Source organism: Fibroporia radiculosa (assembly GCF_000313525.1).
Source record: "Fibroporia radiculosa TFFH 294 genomic supercontigs, scaffold3106, whole genome shotgun sequence".
NCBI lineage: Eukaryota > Fungi > Basidiomycota > Agaricomycetes > Polyporales > Fibroporiaceae > Fibroporia > Fibroporia radiculosa.
Genome location: NW_012133674.1, coordinates 1 through 15,764, shown reverse-complemented (window position 1 = coordinate 15,764; position 15,764 = coordinate 1). Strand labels below are relative to the sequence as shown.

General features: G+C 51.6%; 5 protein-coding genes across 5 annotated transcripts; 4 read left to right on the top strand and 1 right to left on the bottom strand.

Moving 5' to 3' along the window:
• Nucleotides 1-2,878: 2,878 nt before the first annotated feature.
• Nucleotides 2,879-4,373, bottom strand: FIBRA_08803 (uncharacterized protein; the record flags this gene model as incomplete). Its single annotated transcript, XM_012330423.1, has 2 exons — nt 2,879-4,189; nt 4,239-4,373. The coding sequence occupies 2 exons, from the start codon at nt 4,371-4,373 to the stop codon at nt 2,879-2,881; spliced, it is 1,446 nt and encodes a 481-aa protein (XP_012185813.1).
• Nucleotides 4,374-4,744: 371 nt separating this feature from the next.
• On the top strand, nt 4,745-5,844 carry FIBRA_08802 (uncharacterized protein; the record flags this gene model as incomplete). Its single annotated transcript, XM_012330422.1, has 6 exons — nt 4,745-4,768; nt 4,818-4,999; nt 5,055-5,087; nt 5,147-5,277; nt 5,335-5,346; nt 5,402-5,844. 6 exons carry the CDS (start codon nt 4,745-4,747, stop codon nt 5,842-5,844), a joined length of 825 nt encoding a protein of 274 aa, XP_012185812.1.
• A 522-nt stretch (nt 5,845-6,366) lies between these two features.
• Nucleotides 6,367-10,124, top strand: FIBRA_08801 (uncharacterized protein; the record flags this gene model as incomplete). Its single annotated transcript, XM_012330421.1, has 14 exons — nt 6,367-6,445; nt 6,501-6,796; nt 6,847-6,933; nt 6,984-7,706; nt 7,763-8,105; nt 8,159-8,219; nt 8,282-8,422; nt 8,475-8,506; nt 8,555-8,644; nt 8,700-8,873; nt 8,934-9,240; nt 9,291-9,366; nt 9,419-9,459; nt 9,515-10,124. The coding sequence occupies 14 exons, from the start codon at nt 6,367-6,369 to the stop codon at nt 10,122-10,124; spliced, it is 3,060 nt and encodes a 1,019-aa protein (XP_012185811.1).
• Nucleotides 10,125-11,242: 1,118 nt separating this feature from the next.
• On the top strand, nt 11,243-11,872 carry FIBRA_08800 (uncharacterized protein; the record flags this gene model as incomplete). The annotated part of the gene is made up of 1 exon (XM_012330420.1): nt 11,243-11,872. One exon carries the CDS (start codon nt 11,243-11,245, stop codon nt 11,870-11,872), a length of 630 nt encoding a protein of 209 aa, XP_012185810.1.
• A 2,325-nt stretch (nt 11,873-14,197) lies between these two features.
• FIBRA_08799 (uncharacterized protein) lies at nt 14,198-15,512 on the top strand (the record flags this gene model as incomplete). The annotated part of the gene is made up of 5 exons (XM_012330419.1): nt 14,198-14,240; nt 14,298-14,344; nt 14,402-14,681; nt 14,737-15,008; nt 15,057-15,512. The coding sequence occupies 5 exons, from the start codon at nt 14,198-14,200 to the stop codon at nt 15,510-15,512; spliced, it is 1,098 nt and encodes a 365-aa protein (XP_012185809.1).
• Nucleotides 15,513-15,764: the final 252 nt, after the last annotated feature.

Below are 15,764 nucleotides of genomic sequence, written 5' to 3'. Positions count from 1 at the left end.
GGCGGGAGCGACGACAGAGAACATGGCGGCGGCCGCGAGCCAGGGCCAGGAGCGACGCCAGGTCGAGGTACGATAGCGTCCACACGCGCATGGACCGCCGTCGTGCGCGAGGAACTTCTCGGAGGGGTCGTCGTGGTCGCCTCGGGCCACGGGAAAATATTGTGTAGATGGCGGGGACATGTTACGCAGGTGCAGTGGTAGGCAGACTCGCGGAGAAACAGGATGAAGACGAGGCAGGTGCCCTTCTGTTTGACGAGCGCTACGAGGGTGTCGGAAGAGGAGTTTCTGCGGGACATCCATATGAGAAGCATGTCTGATAGGGTTTGAAATTGAACATTTTCTGACGAGCACCCTTCGCACCTGACTCAGATAAGTGCTGCAAAGTAGAGAGCAAATGGAAATGGTCAAACTTCGGGCATCACAGTGCGCATAGACGCTGAATAGAGCGAAGAATTAATGAATCCAAAAGGCGAAAGCTACAAGCCTCGTTGCAATGGACGAAGAAATGCCCATATAGTACAGCTAAAGCAGAACCTGATTTAGAACCTAAGGATAGAGTGGAGAGGAATAAAATACGTCAAAGAATACTTACAAAATTGGTAGTAGTACAACTTGGCATTCCTGAACTAGAATCCCTGAGTGCATCGGGCAATCAAATTCTTACCAATGCTTGTACTCGACGGTCTAGTCGGATCCAGCAGACGCCAGCGTATGGTTCTATGCGAATATAAGCTAGAAGTGATGACAAGGAATCTTGGACAATGGACATACGTGTGACTCTGCAAGTACCGGCCCTTGGCACATGTCTGGCTCTTTTACAAAAACATTCACCGAGAATGTGGTCCAGGGACTGGCCGTACTAAGTCTAGGCATAAGTTCTGATGTTCTGCCTTTTGCACTAGAGTGTGAAAGTGAATGAGGAGAGCGGAAAACGTGTCATGTGGGGTCCCCAATTCGTCATGCTAGTCTGTAGAACTGCCAGAAATGGTGTTCTCGAACTAGATGGTCTCGGTAAGTCCTTGCTCTCATAGGCAAAAGGAGCGCACCATCGATAGATCTTGGATCAGACTCATCAGATTTTGGAGAACGAGTGCGGAGATAGGGTCAGCGGTTCTGGTTTAATGCCAATTGCATCGTGGCTCATGTCTCGCTCAGCAAAATTCTTTCGGATTGAAGGAATCGGCGTTGGTGCGCTGAACGTGAGCGCTACCTAGCATGAGCGCGTCCCAGCCTCTGAGAAGTCCGACTCGAGGCTTCCATCAGACTTCCCCATCATTGGGCACTGAGCCTTGCAAGTGGGCATCGCCACCAAGTCGTCAAATCGCATCATAGCGAGTCAGTACGATACACATCGTTTGCACTCAGTCCGAGTCGGTCGATCTCACTCTGCTTTTCAGCCCAGAGCCACATGACGAGTCATGTTGCTTTCCATCACGACGATGCACGATCATCATCTCAAGGTTCAATCAGAGAAAGTATCGAGGTTCAACGTTCCTCGGCAGATGCGATATGGGAACGCACCAAACGAATGGGCGCGCCGCATGCGTGCAACACTGCCGTTCTAGTGCACAACTTTGACTCGGTGCTGGGTGACAGCATGCATTGAACCCCACCCAAATACCAAACACTGCGGCGTACCCCCCGATACATCGGAGCCCCGAGGCGGGGGTGGAGATAAGTAGGCTGTCTGCTAGTAGACGTGCGTGCGTCAGAAGGACGACTACCAATTATACAAGGCTTGCACGAGGGGAGTTTGAGCCTTGGGGTCCTTTACATGCGTTGTCTGAGAATCCAGCACTCGGCGGCCAGGCCATAAACCTACGGGGTTATCCAACGTCCTGATATAAATGGGCTGCTATCGGATGTATAGTGAATAAGGCGACAGTCGTGTACGACCTTGATGGGGATAGGTCTCCTTGTGGGGGCAATCCTACTTGATCCTGGCGGTATCATGGTGCTCCCTACATTACAGCGGCTCAGGTAGTGTTCTAGCACTGATCGTAACAATCATACATAGAATTGCACTTACAATTGGCGTCTGTAATTCATCGTTTGAGCAGCAACTGATGCAAACGCTCTCGTGGAAAGCGGACACCCTGACTTGTCTGCCAGCGCGAATAAAGGAGCGTTGGAATGGGACCCACCCTCTTACTACTGGGCTCCCTCTCCCTCACCCTCGCTCGTGGCATCACTCATATGCACAGAGAATGGCGATGGTCGAGCGGACTTCTTCATCCGTCATTCGCATCATGCACCCGAGTGAGGCTGGAGTCAGAATTGTAACTGGAGAAGTCGCGATGATGCAGGGTTCCAGTTGATGGATGATTTCGAGTCTTAGCATGCTGGCATCATTTTGGGCAGATGAAAGATAGGCATAGCATACAATCGGAAGTAGAAAAGGGCGACAACGGATTCATGACGTTGCCCTAAAGTTAGATGCGTTGTTTGCGGCAACAGTGGGTCGCCCCGACTATCAGTTGTGTATGTCATGTTTAACAAAGCCACGACCACACGCTCAACAGGAGGAAATCATATGCGTGAAGCAAGTTGGATAAATCGTGAATTCGTGGAATGCACAGGAGGATGGTTGTAGTTGAACAGGCCTTGCAGCAGCGGAATTTGCCATATCAGTCACCACAGCCAAGGCCACTAATTAGTCAGCCATCAAAGACCAAGACATTGTTTGCGTCAAGAGTTGAAAGTAAACCAACGCGTGAAGTCCTAGAACCGCACAGTGCAATAAGTGCAGCCGAAGAAATTATACGGCCAGTTAGATGGCATACAGGGTAGTAAAATACATGCATATGCAAGCGCAAAATCCGGGATGATGCGGCGAGTCTCCTGGAAATAGGATATCAATCATACCATCATCGTAATCTCAGACAGAAACAAGCTGGAATCCCCCAAAGTCCAAACACGCTTCTTCAATAGACAATTTCCTCACGACCAAGGCCTCAACTATGAGTCGTGGCTCTCGATCTTCAATATCAATCTTCTCTTGCTGGGCGTCGGCTTCAGCCAGATCTACCGGCGCGGCGACGTCGCCTCGAGGATACGCTCCTGCGGCCGCTGTCGAAGTGGTGGAGTCAACAATAACATGGAAGGCTCCAAGACCAGACACGAGGTCCGTGACACCCGAGTCACCCACTGCAGGTCGGTTTGTGAACGGAGAAGGTACGGTTGTGGACAATACATCACCGTCAGCAATGGAGCCGCTCTTCGCCAGGAAAACTCTCCGTTTCTCTTCTCTGTGTTTGTCGCGAGCAAGCTGGCGACTGCGAGCTCTCTCTTGCTTGACTGGGATGGACGCCATGGTGCCGGGGGCATCAACAGAAGGGGTTTCAATCTGGACGGCTGTTTTGTGCCACGGCTGAACTTTCTTCTCCTTCTCCCTGAACTTCTGTCTACGAGCGTGCCGACCGTACAGAGGAATAGCACCGTTGACAAAGCTATTGGGCACAGTATGCCCACGATTTCGGATGGGTCTGGGCTTGTAAACAGACGCAATCTCCAAATTAATTGCGATCGAGGGAATGGAAGCATCCTCGTCCTCAGCTCCTCCGTCCTCCGATTCTGAGGGGAAAGCCGGCTCGGGCTCCATGGAGAACAGCGCCAGATCATCATCCAAAGGGGCGATAAACGGCGAAGACTGGACATTGGGTCGATTGGGATTAGAGGAGACGCGATGGGCAAAAGGTCGGCTGTTCACAGGATAAGGAGACGCACGTAAAGAGTCTGCGGGGGTTATAAGTCCAGACGTTGACGACAAGCCGTCATCATTGTCTGTCCAATCCGTGGTAGACAGCTCGGTCTCGGTCTCGGTCGTAGTCAGAGAGCTCTCGTCGCCAGTGTATACCAGCTTCCTCTTCATCTTTCTCGTCCATTCTCCTGTGTTCGGATCTAAATACTTCTGCGCTTCATCTGCCATGGCAGAAATGACAGGAGGAACCTCAATTTCCTTCACCACGATGACCGAGGCTCCGATTTCACCTGCCATCATTTCAAGCGTCTCGAGGGATTCCTCAAGGTCATCGCGAGACAGGCCGATAAGAGCGCCAGAGTCTGCAACGCCAAGCTCGTAGTAAGCCTGACCCCCGCCTTCTAGGAGTCTCCATTTGAGCTGCGTGACAAGTCGAGCGAAACGAGCAGGAGTGATATGGGTCAACCGGAGCTTGTACTCTACATTGCCCTGAAGGACTTCTCAGACGGAAGATGGACTAGCAGGCTAAAAATCGTACCTCTTCAACCTCTGGAACTAGCTTCGGCACTCCTTTGCGGGACCGTTTGCAGACTTCCTCGCTGGGTGGCGAAGGAAGGAATGGATCCCAGGGGCTGGGGACCCGCGGGCTTTCTGCTTTGCGCCCACCAAACATGATAATAGTTACACTGAAGTGACGTCGGATATTCGAGGGATCATTGTAGTTCTGAAAGTGTGGAGGTATAACAGACAGACAATCGGCGACTGACCAAGTCGGGAGTGCAATGCTTTTGAAGCGGTCAGCCCGATGACTCGGCCAGATAGCACCTTATCTATGCGAGATAACCCGTTTTCGGCCAAGTGGCAGATTTTAGTCAAAGTTAGCTTACTCCAAATATGGCATCTGTGTATCCATTTCTGGTGCTACACTCGGCCCTTGCATTCAGCGCTCAGCTATCGGTCGCTATTGGGTCGCCACGCCACACTTCTCTCCTGCCTCCTCGCTCCTTGCACCGACTTGTGACATACTAGCTTGTATATAACGCTATGGCTCCTCCTCTCTCTACCTCAGTACGTTGAGTATGGTGCAAATATTTGAATACTAACTTCTTCGCTGTAGACCACCTTAAAGCGTATTCATCGTGAAATTGCTGACCTGAAGAAAGAAGACCTTGGCACGATTGGACTCGCGCCTTCGGACGACAATCTCTTCAAATGGACTGCTACTATTCCTGGCCCTGAAGGCAGCTGTTATGAGGGTGGCGTGTTCAGCGCAGATATTAACCTTGGTCATGATTATCCGTGAGCGTCAGCATACTACGATGATCAGAATTTGTAGTCTAATTTTATTGTCCAGCTTCTCTGCACCCAAGGTCACGTTTAAAACACGGTCAGGATTGATCTTCCTATTCTTTATATTGCACAATAATCTAATGCTACCTCCCCTAGAATATACCACATGAATATCAATGAACGAGGAAACATTTGTATTGACATCTTAAAGAGCAATTGGTCTCCTGCACTTTCATTATTCAAAGTTGTCCTCTCGCTTTCATCCCTGCTTACAGACCCAAATCCTAGTTCGTAATTTCCCACATCATAAGCTGGATTATCTCATTATTGAATGGATTGTGCAGAAGATCCCCTGGGTATCATCTACGTTAAATTTTCTGCCATTGGATTCCAGTTAATTGCTATTTATAGTGCCATCAATAGCCACTGAGTATGTACGCAACCGAACCCAGCACGATCGTACGGCGCGAAATTGGACAGAACTATATGCGCGGCCACCTGCCCCAAATGGATCTGCCAAAGGCAAAGGCAAGGCCAAAACCCCGGAGTTACCCGCATCAACCTCCGCGTCCACACGACCGTCTTCATCTAGTGCGGCTGGGAACACGGAGAGACATGCAATCACCATCGTAGATGATTCAGATGACGATGTATTGGGGGGCACTCGCAGATCGCGCGCAGGTGCTAAGCGGAAGCGAGGGCAAACTACTTCGGGCGGCGCTAGTGATGTGTTGACTATAGATGACGATGAACCGACTTCGAGGCCTACCAGGAAGAGGAAAAGTGGGGGCAGCAGCTCTGATGCGAGTCCAGGGGTTCGAGTAGATGGCGACGTTATCGTTATTGAGGACTAACTATTGGTTCAATGAGCTGGTATTTCCCGGCACATGTCTTGCATAGTCATCTACGAAGGCATTCCGTCTTCTCTGGAGATCTCACGCAGTGACCCCATGGCTTGTGGTCATGTTATGAAGTGCACAGGTATTCTATAGAACTTTGAGGATCATTTATTATTAATGGATGAGGTGCATAATGAAGTATGCACCTGGTTATGCCCTAGAGGTCGTCCGTGATGGCAAAGGTTACCGTCAACGATTGGGCGCACATCGCCGCTGAGGCTCTCACTGAAGTGGGTGGAGTCGTGGACCGTGGACGCGTCGCGACGCGCAAATGACTGTCGCGCGCACGTGATCTTTCCCATGCTCGAACTTGTGGCTCCACCGAGACTGCGAGTTCCGCGCACACATACTCGCAGATGCGCCGCCTTCCACTCGCTCCTTTGACATCGTAGCGTTCTTCACACTTTCCTGCTGCTACGACGTAACGCCGCGGCTGCGTAATTATATCCTGCACTCGTTGTATGCTTTTGAGTCGGTATGCAACACCCATTGGCCGGCATACTGGCAGACTTAGACGACAATGAACCAGGCTTGCCTCCCGGGACGCCGCCCACCCGTATGTCACCATGGCTTTGCAATTTTTCCTCGTTCCAACTGAACGTGTTTTACAGAAAGATTTGAAGGGCCTTGGTTCACCACACAACTTCTGCTTTCGACTGGAATTGGGCTCATTTCGTTCCTCGTATTCTCTTACTGTCGCACACGATGGCCACTGCAGTTCGCGCCCCGAACAAAACTCAAAGGTAAGAAGGAATTGCAAGATCTTCGATATTTTATCGATTTGATTCGAACAGGATTCTCCCCCCATGAGGCACACGCTCACCAAGCGTTCTTTGGATGGATATTCCCAACAATTCGAACGTCGGAGTTTTCTGTACTTCAAATTGTAGGACTCGATGCGGCAGTAGTGGGTGTTCCTGAAAACTGCCGGCGCGTCAGCTTCTGATATGTCTATAGCTCCTGAACTTTTTCAAGATGTCGTTCTGGCTGTTCTCCACTTGCTCTATTTTTGCAGTGGCCATGCTCATGCCGCTGAATCTCAAGGTTGGTCCTGATCGTCTGTCCTGTCTTGTGAGACTGATGAGATGTTCAAGAACAACATCGACATCGGTGACGGGAGTGGAGACAGTGATCCGGACTGGCAAACACTTGTACCACCAGCTAATTCAACTGGTCGAGATTGGTTGGACCTTGTCAGCGACGCAAACTCCTATCTGTCTGTCCATCTGCTTTTCACATATCTGTTCACGCTCTTTGCGTTGTATTTCATTAACAAGAACTACAAGAAGTTCGTACGGTCTCGTCAGCTCTTCTCACTGGAACTCGTGCATTCTATTTCGGCACGAACTGTCATGGTGACACATCTTCCGAGCCATTTGCGCGGGGAACGCGCACTGGCTGAGTATTTTGAAAACTTATCACTTTGCGTTGAGAGTGTCAGCATTTGCAGGGAGGTGGGCTCTATGAAGCAGCTATTGGACAAACGGACGGCGGCCTTGCTGAAGTTGGAATCCGCTTGGGTCAAGTATATTGGAAATCCGAGCACTATTGACGTACAGAGGCCGTCAGCTCGGGATGAACACCGCCTCGTAGATGTCGACGATGCGGATCTCGAAGCGTCTCCTCAACAGTTCATCTTACCTGACAAGAAAAGGCCGACTATGCGCCCCGGCTGGTTCAAGTCCAAAGTTGACACATTGGAATACCTTGAGAAGGAGTTCCGTGAAGCAGACGAACTAGTCAAGAAAAAGCGGGGGAACGGTCGATTCAAAGCGACACACGTCGCTTTCGTAACCTTTGAAGAAATGTCTAGTGCTGTGGGTGATGTTTCCGACAGTGTCGTGTCTTCAATGCTGATACGTCTTCCGTCAAGCAAATAGCTGCACAAGTCGCACATGCTCCTATCCCAAACCAGTGTATCACACATTTGGCCCCAGAGCCTCGCGACATCGTCTGGTCGAACATCACCCACTCGCCAGCGACGCTTCGGATGCGAGAGTGGATGGTTTTTGGCGCCATGTGTTTGTTGCTTTTCTTCTGGCTCATTCCGACCTCTGCTTTGGCGAGTCTGTTGAGTTACAAGGAGATTAAGAAGACTATGCCTTGGCTAGGTGATCTGATTGATGCGAATGAGCAAATTCGTGCGATCGTGCAGAATTCGCTGCCTTCGGTTGCTATCGTGACCCTGAATGCATTGCTCCCCTTCCTCTTAGAAGGTGAGATGATCTTTTCTTCAAATATATGTGCGTGCACTCAACCTTTCCTGTAGCACTCACTTATGTACAAGGATACCCTGCCCGGAGCTGGATTGAATATTCTCTACTCAGAAAGTACGGGTATTTTTCGCACGTACACCTGTATCGAATACTGAGAACTTTGTTGTACTATGTAGATATTTCCTGTTTCTGCTCGTCAACGTCGTCTTCATCTTTCTAGTGGCTAGTACATATTGGCAACTCGTTCGCGACTTTGCCAATTCGCCTGCAAAAGTGGTGGAGAAGCTAGCTGATGCGCTCGCCGCTGGAAAGGCTAGGTGTGCCACCATTCTATTCAGCCTCAGTAGTATGTGCTGAGAATAGGGGTAGACATTTCTTCGTGTCATACGTGATATTGCAAGGTATGCTACTAAATCATTTTCCGTGACAGTTTCCTGAGATCGTGCCAGGCCTTGGTATCATGCCTCTGCAGTTACTTAGTCTGGGGATCCTCATTCCTCGTTTTGTGTACCGCATGTTCGTGACACGAACGCCCCGAGGTAAGAGCAATTTCAATGACGGCACGAATGATTATTACTGACATGCAAGGCTCAGACTTCGCGGAGCTTAACGCACCGCCCATGATTAATTATGGCGTTGTGTACCCCCAGGCCATTTTGATTTTCGTCATCACCCTCCTGTACAGTGTTATTCAACCTCTCATCCTGCTATTTGGGGCCTTGTACTTTGGGGTCGCATACGTTGTCTACAAATACAAGCTGCTCTTCGGTATGTACGTCAAACCGATCATGCGACTGTGCATTCATTGACGTATCTAATGCCTCTCAGTGTTTTACAAGCCGTACGAATCCCATGGACAAGCGTGGCCAATCACATTCGCCCGTCTTATTTGGGGCGTTATTATATTCATTGTTTTCATGATGGGCATTTTCATATTGAAGAGGTCTTACGTGCTAGCTACGCTCTTGGCTCCGCTTCTTGCCGGAACTCTGCTCTGGTCCTGGTACACTAACAAGACTTTCCAATCTTTGAGCGAATTTGTCAACCTGAGCTCGGTTTTCGAAGTTCAGAGAGGAGAAGATACCGCAGATGTTGTGCGGTTGAGGGCTGGTCACCCTGTTTCGTGGTCGCAAAGGTGCGCGTTCTCCTCCTATGGCGGTCTCGTCACCTTACCCTGCGTCGCAGCAACTTGAATCGCCGGCGATACGCGCAGAACGACGAGACATTATATGTTGCACCTGAAGACGAGCGCACAGACTATGTGGGTGGCTGCTCTAGGTACTCTCTATCACTTCTTCACGCGTGTCCTACAGTCGCAGCCCCCGATGGCGAATTGGTATAGCGGCGTTCTGAAGTGAGTACATATATCTCGCCAGCAGCACATACCTGACCGAGTTTGCCCTCAATAGCACTGGGAAGCGAAGATACGGGCATCCAGCCCTGAATGGTGTCCTTCCGTCGCCTTGGCTTCCTCAGCGCAAGAGGCAAGACAGCACTGCCAACGGCGCCGAGACAAGCAGTAGTGCAAGTCCTCAGGAAGCTAATCCGGCTGTCGTGGTGACACTGCGGAAGCGCCCTAGCGTGCAGGGAGAAGGCCGCAAACAGCCAAATGCTAGCCCGGGCGGCAGCACAGAGCCTGCCGACGCGGCCGCTGCGGCTGAGGAGGCGATCCTAAACCCGTGGCAAGACGTCCACCCGCGTCGTCCCACCGGGGCGCCCACGACGCCACTCCATCACCGATTGAGTTTCGACCACGGCTCGGGGGTGATCGTCCTTCCGGAGGAAGACGATTGGTTGGAGGGTGACAGCGACTCGGACGACATCGTGAACGAGGACGCGGACGGGATTGTGCCTGGGGGTGCGCTGGCCGGCTCGGTGGCGTCCGCGCAGGGCGTGGAGGAGAGCGTGGGGAGCACGAGCAGTGGAAGAGAGCGCGTGGCAGGGACGTCGCCAGGGAAGCGGTACAGCACGTATTTCCACCACCCGGAGAGGCGGAAGGGAACGCAGTCGCGGTCGTGAGGCGATGGCGTGGGATAGGTGTGTGCAGTGGTACGCTATGGGCCGCTGGTACGGTGATACTCTGCTCCGGTTTATGATACTGACGATGTACTGGGTAATCTGGAACTGGAGGGACAGATCGTATGTACATATGAACAGATTTATACAGGTGTGTGTCGCTGCTTTTTGGGGGTTGGTTGTGTCGAATGTGGAACTGCGCTATTGCCTCTGACGATTTGGGGCATCGCTTCCTCGTATCCGGGGCTAGTCGTGATTGTAAAGCTGCTCTCCCTCTCCCTTCTCTGTAGCTTTCCGAGTCCGCTGTCGCCAGTCATGCTGCGTGCCCACTGGAACATCATTGATACATATACCTCAAGCTGTTCGGCGCTTCCGATCTCTGTTGTCGGACTGGTTCTCACCTGCATTCACCTGCGTCCATCTGTTCGGGCCCGTCTGCCGCTGTGGTCACTATGACTTTTGTTCCTTTCACGACAAAATGCATCTCTCAAGAATATCCAGCTGCTCGAACACTCCCGAGCGACTCTTTAGCTTCTGCTCCTAACACCATCAACACTGAGCACCACTTAGCCCTGGGCGACACTATGCATCGGCGAAGTCACACAGCTTACAGATGACTCAGTCCCTACGCGCTTCGAGATTGTCTCTAGGGGATGTCAAACTTTTTGAAAGTGCCTCGGACAACGGTTACAAGGTACTGCACCCGATATCCTTGTTCGGCATGCTCTTATCAAAGAGTGGCTTGAGGGCGGTTTTGTTCCCTTTCCGTTCTATACGGGAGGGGGACAAGACGGTGGGTTGAAAGAGGCTCGGCGCGTTCGATCCCTCGTAGCACGTCTCTCGCGCGAGCTTGTGCGCGGCTAGCATCTCTCCTTGCTCGGCCTTTGAGTCGTCACGCCACATGTCGCAGAAACGCTCCGGCTGCATCGTCGGGGCGAGGTGAGCCATGTCTGATCCTCCGTCCGACTCGCAGCCCGACGGGCAGACGCCTGGAAACGGGACCTGGACGGACGCGCACGCAGATCTCTCGAGAGTTTCCTTGCATTGTACATTCACACGGGATTCGTAGCTCACGGACACGGTGGCTTGCTGTGTCGGCGAGCATGCTTTAAGTCCGGAAGATGACGGTCGTGGAGGAGGAGGATAGATCGGCAAAGGCGTTACAAATCGTGAGTGGTGTAGATGCGACCCACGAACTGCGTGCGCACCTCTTGCCGACTCGGCTCTGCGCCCGCAGACGTCTGCTCCCGTCTCGAAGCGCATCACACTCTCGTCACGCCCTGCCGTTTGACGAACACCCAAGACACCTTCGTGACCCCGCGACGACCTACGTGGACCAAGCTTCCCTCCCTCACTGCAGGCGCTGCCCAGAGCACTTGGCAGACCGCACGCGTCCGACAGGCGCAGAAGGCAGCTGTAGCTCAGTCGCTGTGCACACGGCCCTCATGGCTCCTATCGGCACTGAAAGGCTAGGAGACCAGCCCCCCACGCTCTCCACTGAGGGTCCGTTCAGCATGCCAGAGATCAGCGCTCAGCCCCCGACGTTCGACACGTGTAGAGTCGGCGCAGCGCCTAACGGTCGCGAGATCCAGCCCCGGATGGCAGCGAATATGCGCTGGGCGTATGCAGCCCACTCATTCCACCTTCAAGTCTTTGACGACGGCGCGGCCGTGGCCAGTCGCAGGCTTGCGAGCCGCAGTCCGCTTGGCGCTCCCTCGGACTTGGTCTCGTACCCAAACCTCGGACTCTAGAGAGGGAGGCCGAAGGCGCAATTTCACGCCACTGTCTTCAGGTGAGTCGTGGAACATTGGCTAATATCACGACTTGTGCGTAGCTTCTATAAAAATAGCCTGACAGAAGAATGGCACTAGTACGGCTGTGGTTGGACATGCATCCCTATTGCTACTCTGTGATCCTCAGTGGAGATCCGAGGAAATCATAGTGCAGCATGCCACGGAACTAGCTAAGAGCCGGCCTCACCATTGCTCTAGCCTCCAATACATTTCCCCCTGAGAGGCGGTGCATCAACGTTGCAATTGCCAGAATGCCCTGGACCACGGTCGAGGAAACCTTTTGAAGAACTTGAAGCTCAATTCGGGGCGTTGGCAGCCTTCCCTACCTAGAACTTAGTGGCATGTAGAGCGGCGAGCTGTGCGCCGAATCTGCTGCCGCGAAAGTGTCAGGCTTGATCGAATAGGTCATTTGAATGTAGTCCAATCGTGATTCGCAGACCCGATTTCTCCACAGTGCTGCGAGGGGACTTCTTCCCGTATTATCTCCCTCCCTGAGGCATCGGATACAGGTAACAAATAGTCCTCCAAACTACGAGCGTGTCTAAACATTTGCGTTACGACGTACCAGCACACGGACAGAGCTCCAGGAACAAGACGGAGACAGCCGATGTGAGCGATCCAGCTGACCCGTTCGATCGACGTGGAACGCGGACTTTCCAGGTGCCGCCTCCTCCCCAGGGCCTGGATGCGGTTTCAGGTTATGTAGACTTACTGTGTGACAGCAGTGATTCCTACATTCCCCACCTTAAAAGCGCACTTGCGCATGATGCACGTGCGGGAGAATGCAGGACTTCGGCATGAGCGCTCCGTCCGCCTGGATGCATACGATATAAAATTCTGGAGAACAAGAGCTTGAATTGGTTGGGATAGAAAGCGCGTCACTATCATGTATCGACAGGGGCATCATAGAGGAGCGGAGGACTGACAGCTACTAGTACTAGCCTCATCATTATGAGGCTGCCTGAGCATCGAGGGCGCCTGGCCAACAATAATGTATCTTCCGCGCATGACCGTTCGCCCGTGAATAGTCTTGTTTCTCAATCAGACTGCTGTCGACCTAAAAATCAACGCGTCTGTGTCTCTGAGCAATTAACCACCGTAACGGCCATAATTCAATAGTCCAGGTCAAACGCCCAGTCGAGTGACGCCACGTGCGTCCACGTTCCGCTCCGGGATCAAACATGCAAGCTCAAGGTGTTGAAGGCGATTGACGAACTCTGTCTTCAGAATGATGGCCTTGATGACCTGGCTGGTGCTATTACCTACTTATTATTGGCAGGAATACGTTCAAGCTCGAATGAGGTTATTTGCTGGTCGATGGCGCTCAAACTGAGGACAATCATGGTATGGCCTGATGGTAGTGCCTGCGGACTACTTTGCTCAGAAACCATCCACTGTGGCGGGAGGGCGCTCTCACATTGTATGCAAGGACCCTTTAGTCAAGGGAAAGATCACGTCGGAAGGGGCTTTGTGTGGGTTTCCGACCCCGACCGCACACGGAATGCTGTTAGTGTCCCATATATTCTGTTAGAGTGCCCTTTTCAAGCTAATTGGTGATCCTCTGCAGTTTTGGGACGAATCAGCTACTTGCAGTATTGGCGCCGTCTGGCACGAGGGATTTGCTGTCAAGCAAGCGAAGGTTCACCTGATGTCTCAGTCCAGGCGGTACCTACTCCGAGAATACCAGAGCCGCTCGAGCTAAACTACTAACGGCGCTTTTCTCAACTCACCAAAGTGCGTCTGAGTTGGGTTGCTGTTCATGACACTCTAATTGGCATATCACAGTATCAAACCTGGAGGACTGTGTCCACTTATTCGACCACAAAAAGAGGCAGAGTGTAACACTCTGTCACCTATAATTTCCATCTAATTCGTTGAAGCATAACGATGGCCTTGAACTCTGAAAGAAACTCGTGGTTGATATACGCCCGACAATCAGCGCCATGTCGATCTCGAAACAGGAGGGACAAAACAGCGGTAGCTCATTGTACATCGCGGAGTACTCAACCCTCCGATGTCAACGAGCGACAGCCTGCGAACCTATACCTGAATAGCTGTTGTCTCTGCTCCAGGCAGGATGCTGTCGAATCTAGAGCGAGTATGCTTATAGCGCCTGGAAACATGAACGTATCATGTGTTGACGCAATTGTGCGATGCTCTTTCCGACGTGACATTCGCGTGCCTCTCTTGCAAGACGACGGTCCGCTTCGCTCATATATAAGGCTCTGAAGGCAATGGTCTCCCAACTTTTCCTATCGACAGCATTCCAACGATTCAATCACCATGGCTGGATCAGAGCTAGACAACGGCATATATCTCCGCTCCAGTGAGTCAAAACCTTTTCCCCTTTTCTGAGCACATATATATTTATCTCAACGTCCAGCTCTAAATGCGGAACTCGTGGATGGACTGCATGCTTTAACGGCCTTTGTATGCGTTCATTCATTCTAATTTCCCTCTCTTTCTGACAGTTTGAGTGCCCTACAGAGCCCAGATGTTATTCCCCTTAGTCATACACTCGTTGACCCGGATGCTTTGATCAAGTCTTACGACCAGTTCATCGCGCACGATATAGATCCTGATGATGCCTCCACCCCGATTTATCTCAGGGGGAAAGCGGTCGTGCGAGGGAAAGGTTGCCCCGAGCACGTCACTACAACTGTCAGCCTGAGGGCAATCCAGAACGAGCTTTTGCTCTGGCCTCAGGTTTGGGAGGATGCCTCTCCGTTTGGCAGCAAGACGCTCACCGCTTCGAAAGACGGTGAAAGTAAGTGTGGCGCTATAATTTTGAGTCGTCATCATTGAATGATATATAATCCCAGTCGTCGCAACGGCAGACCCGCTTGATTTCACAGCTAGGCAGAGTATTGGTCGCCATGATACGCTAATTGCGACCACCGACGCAACTCCCCATGCCCTGTCAGAGAAAGTCAAGAACTGGCGCGACTTGGTCAAGTATGTTGGCAATAACCCTACATTGTCAACCTACAATTGCACCTTCGCCGATCCTGCTTCGCTCGGCGCCAGTGTGACGACGAGGCTCCGCCTACTGAACGACAAGCCTGAGGGTGTCAAATTAGTATTTTCCATTGAGGTATGTCTAAGCCTTTCAATTGTGCGTTTTCTGAAACATTTTCTACAGCCAATTGGAATACCGGGAAGTGGGATCGAAGCCTCATTCTCTTGCTTTGGTTCTACGCCCCCATACAAACCATTCGCGTTTGGGCAGCAGCGTGTCCCTATCTATCCGTCCAATTCGGTCACGCAGACCGTAGACGTTCCGTCCAATTTTGATGGGATGCTGACACTCAATGTGTTCAATGACAAGGAGCAGGTTTTCGCCAACTACTCATCTATCTCGATAGTCGTCTACGCAGAGGAGGTCGTCAATGGGGACACTCGATGGGTCCTATTGGGTGCTGAACATATCGTCTTCGATTCAAATAGGAGAGTGAGGCGTCTGGTGCGCCGATACGAGAACAGATGGAAACTTGCAGGAGAAAGTTATGATTTCTATTTCCGAGACTCGCTCACCAGCGGTCCCGAGTTTCCGAGAGACGGAAATCCGTCTCACTCGCCCGGTATCTCCGCGTCTTAGTTAGATGGAGAAAACACTAATCTAGGTGAACAGATATCCAGCCTCTTGGAGATAGAGCAATCCCCGATATTTATGCTGTCCTAGGAGGAGATAATTATCGAGTCGACGTCAGCGATCAAAGATCAATCGTGAGCGAATTGTTTTATCTTAAAGAGTTTCTATCTAATAAATATTACTCTAGGCTCTCCTCGTTGGAGAATCAGTCAACTATGTTTATGTCCGTGGTACGACAACCAAGGATGCCCACGGCGA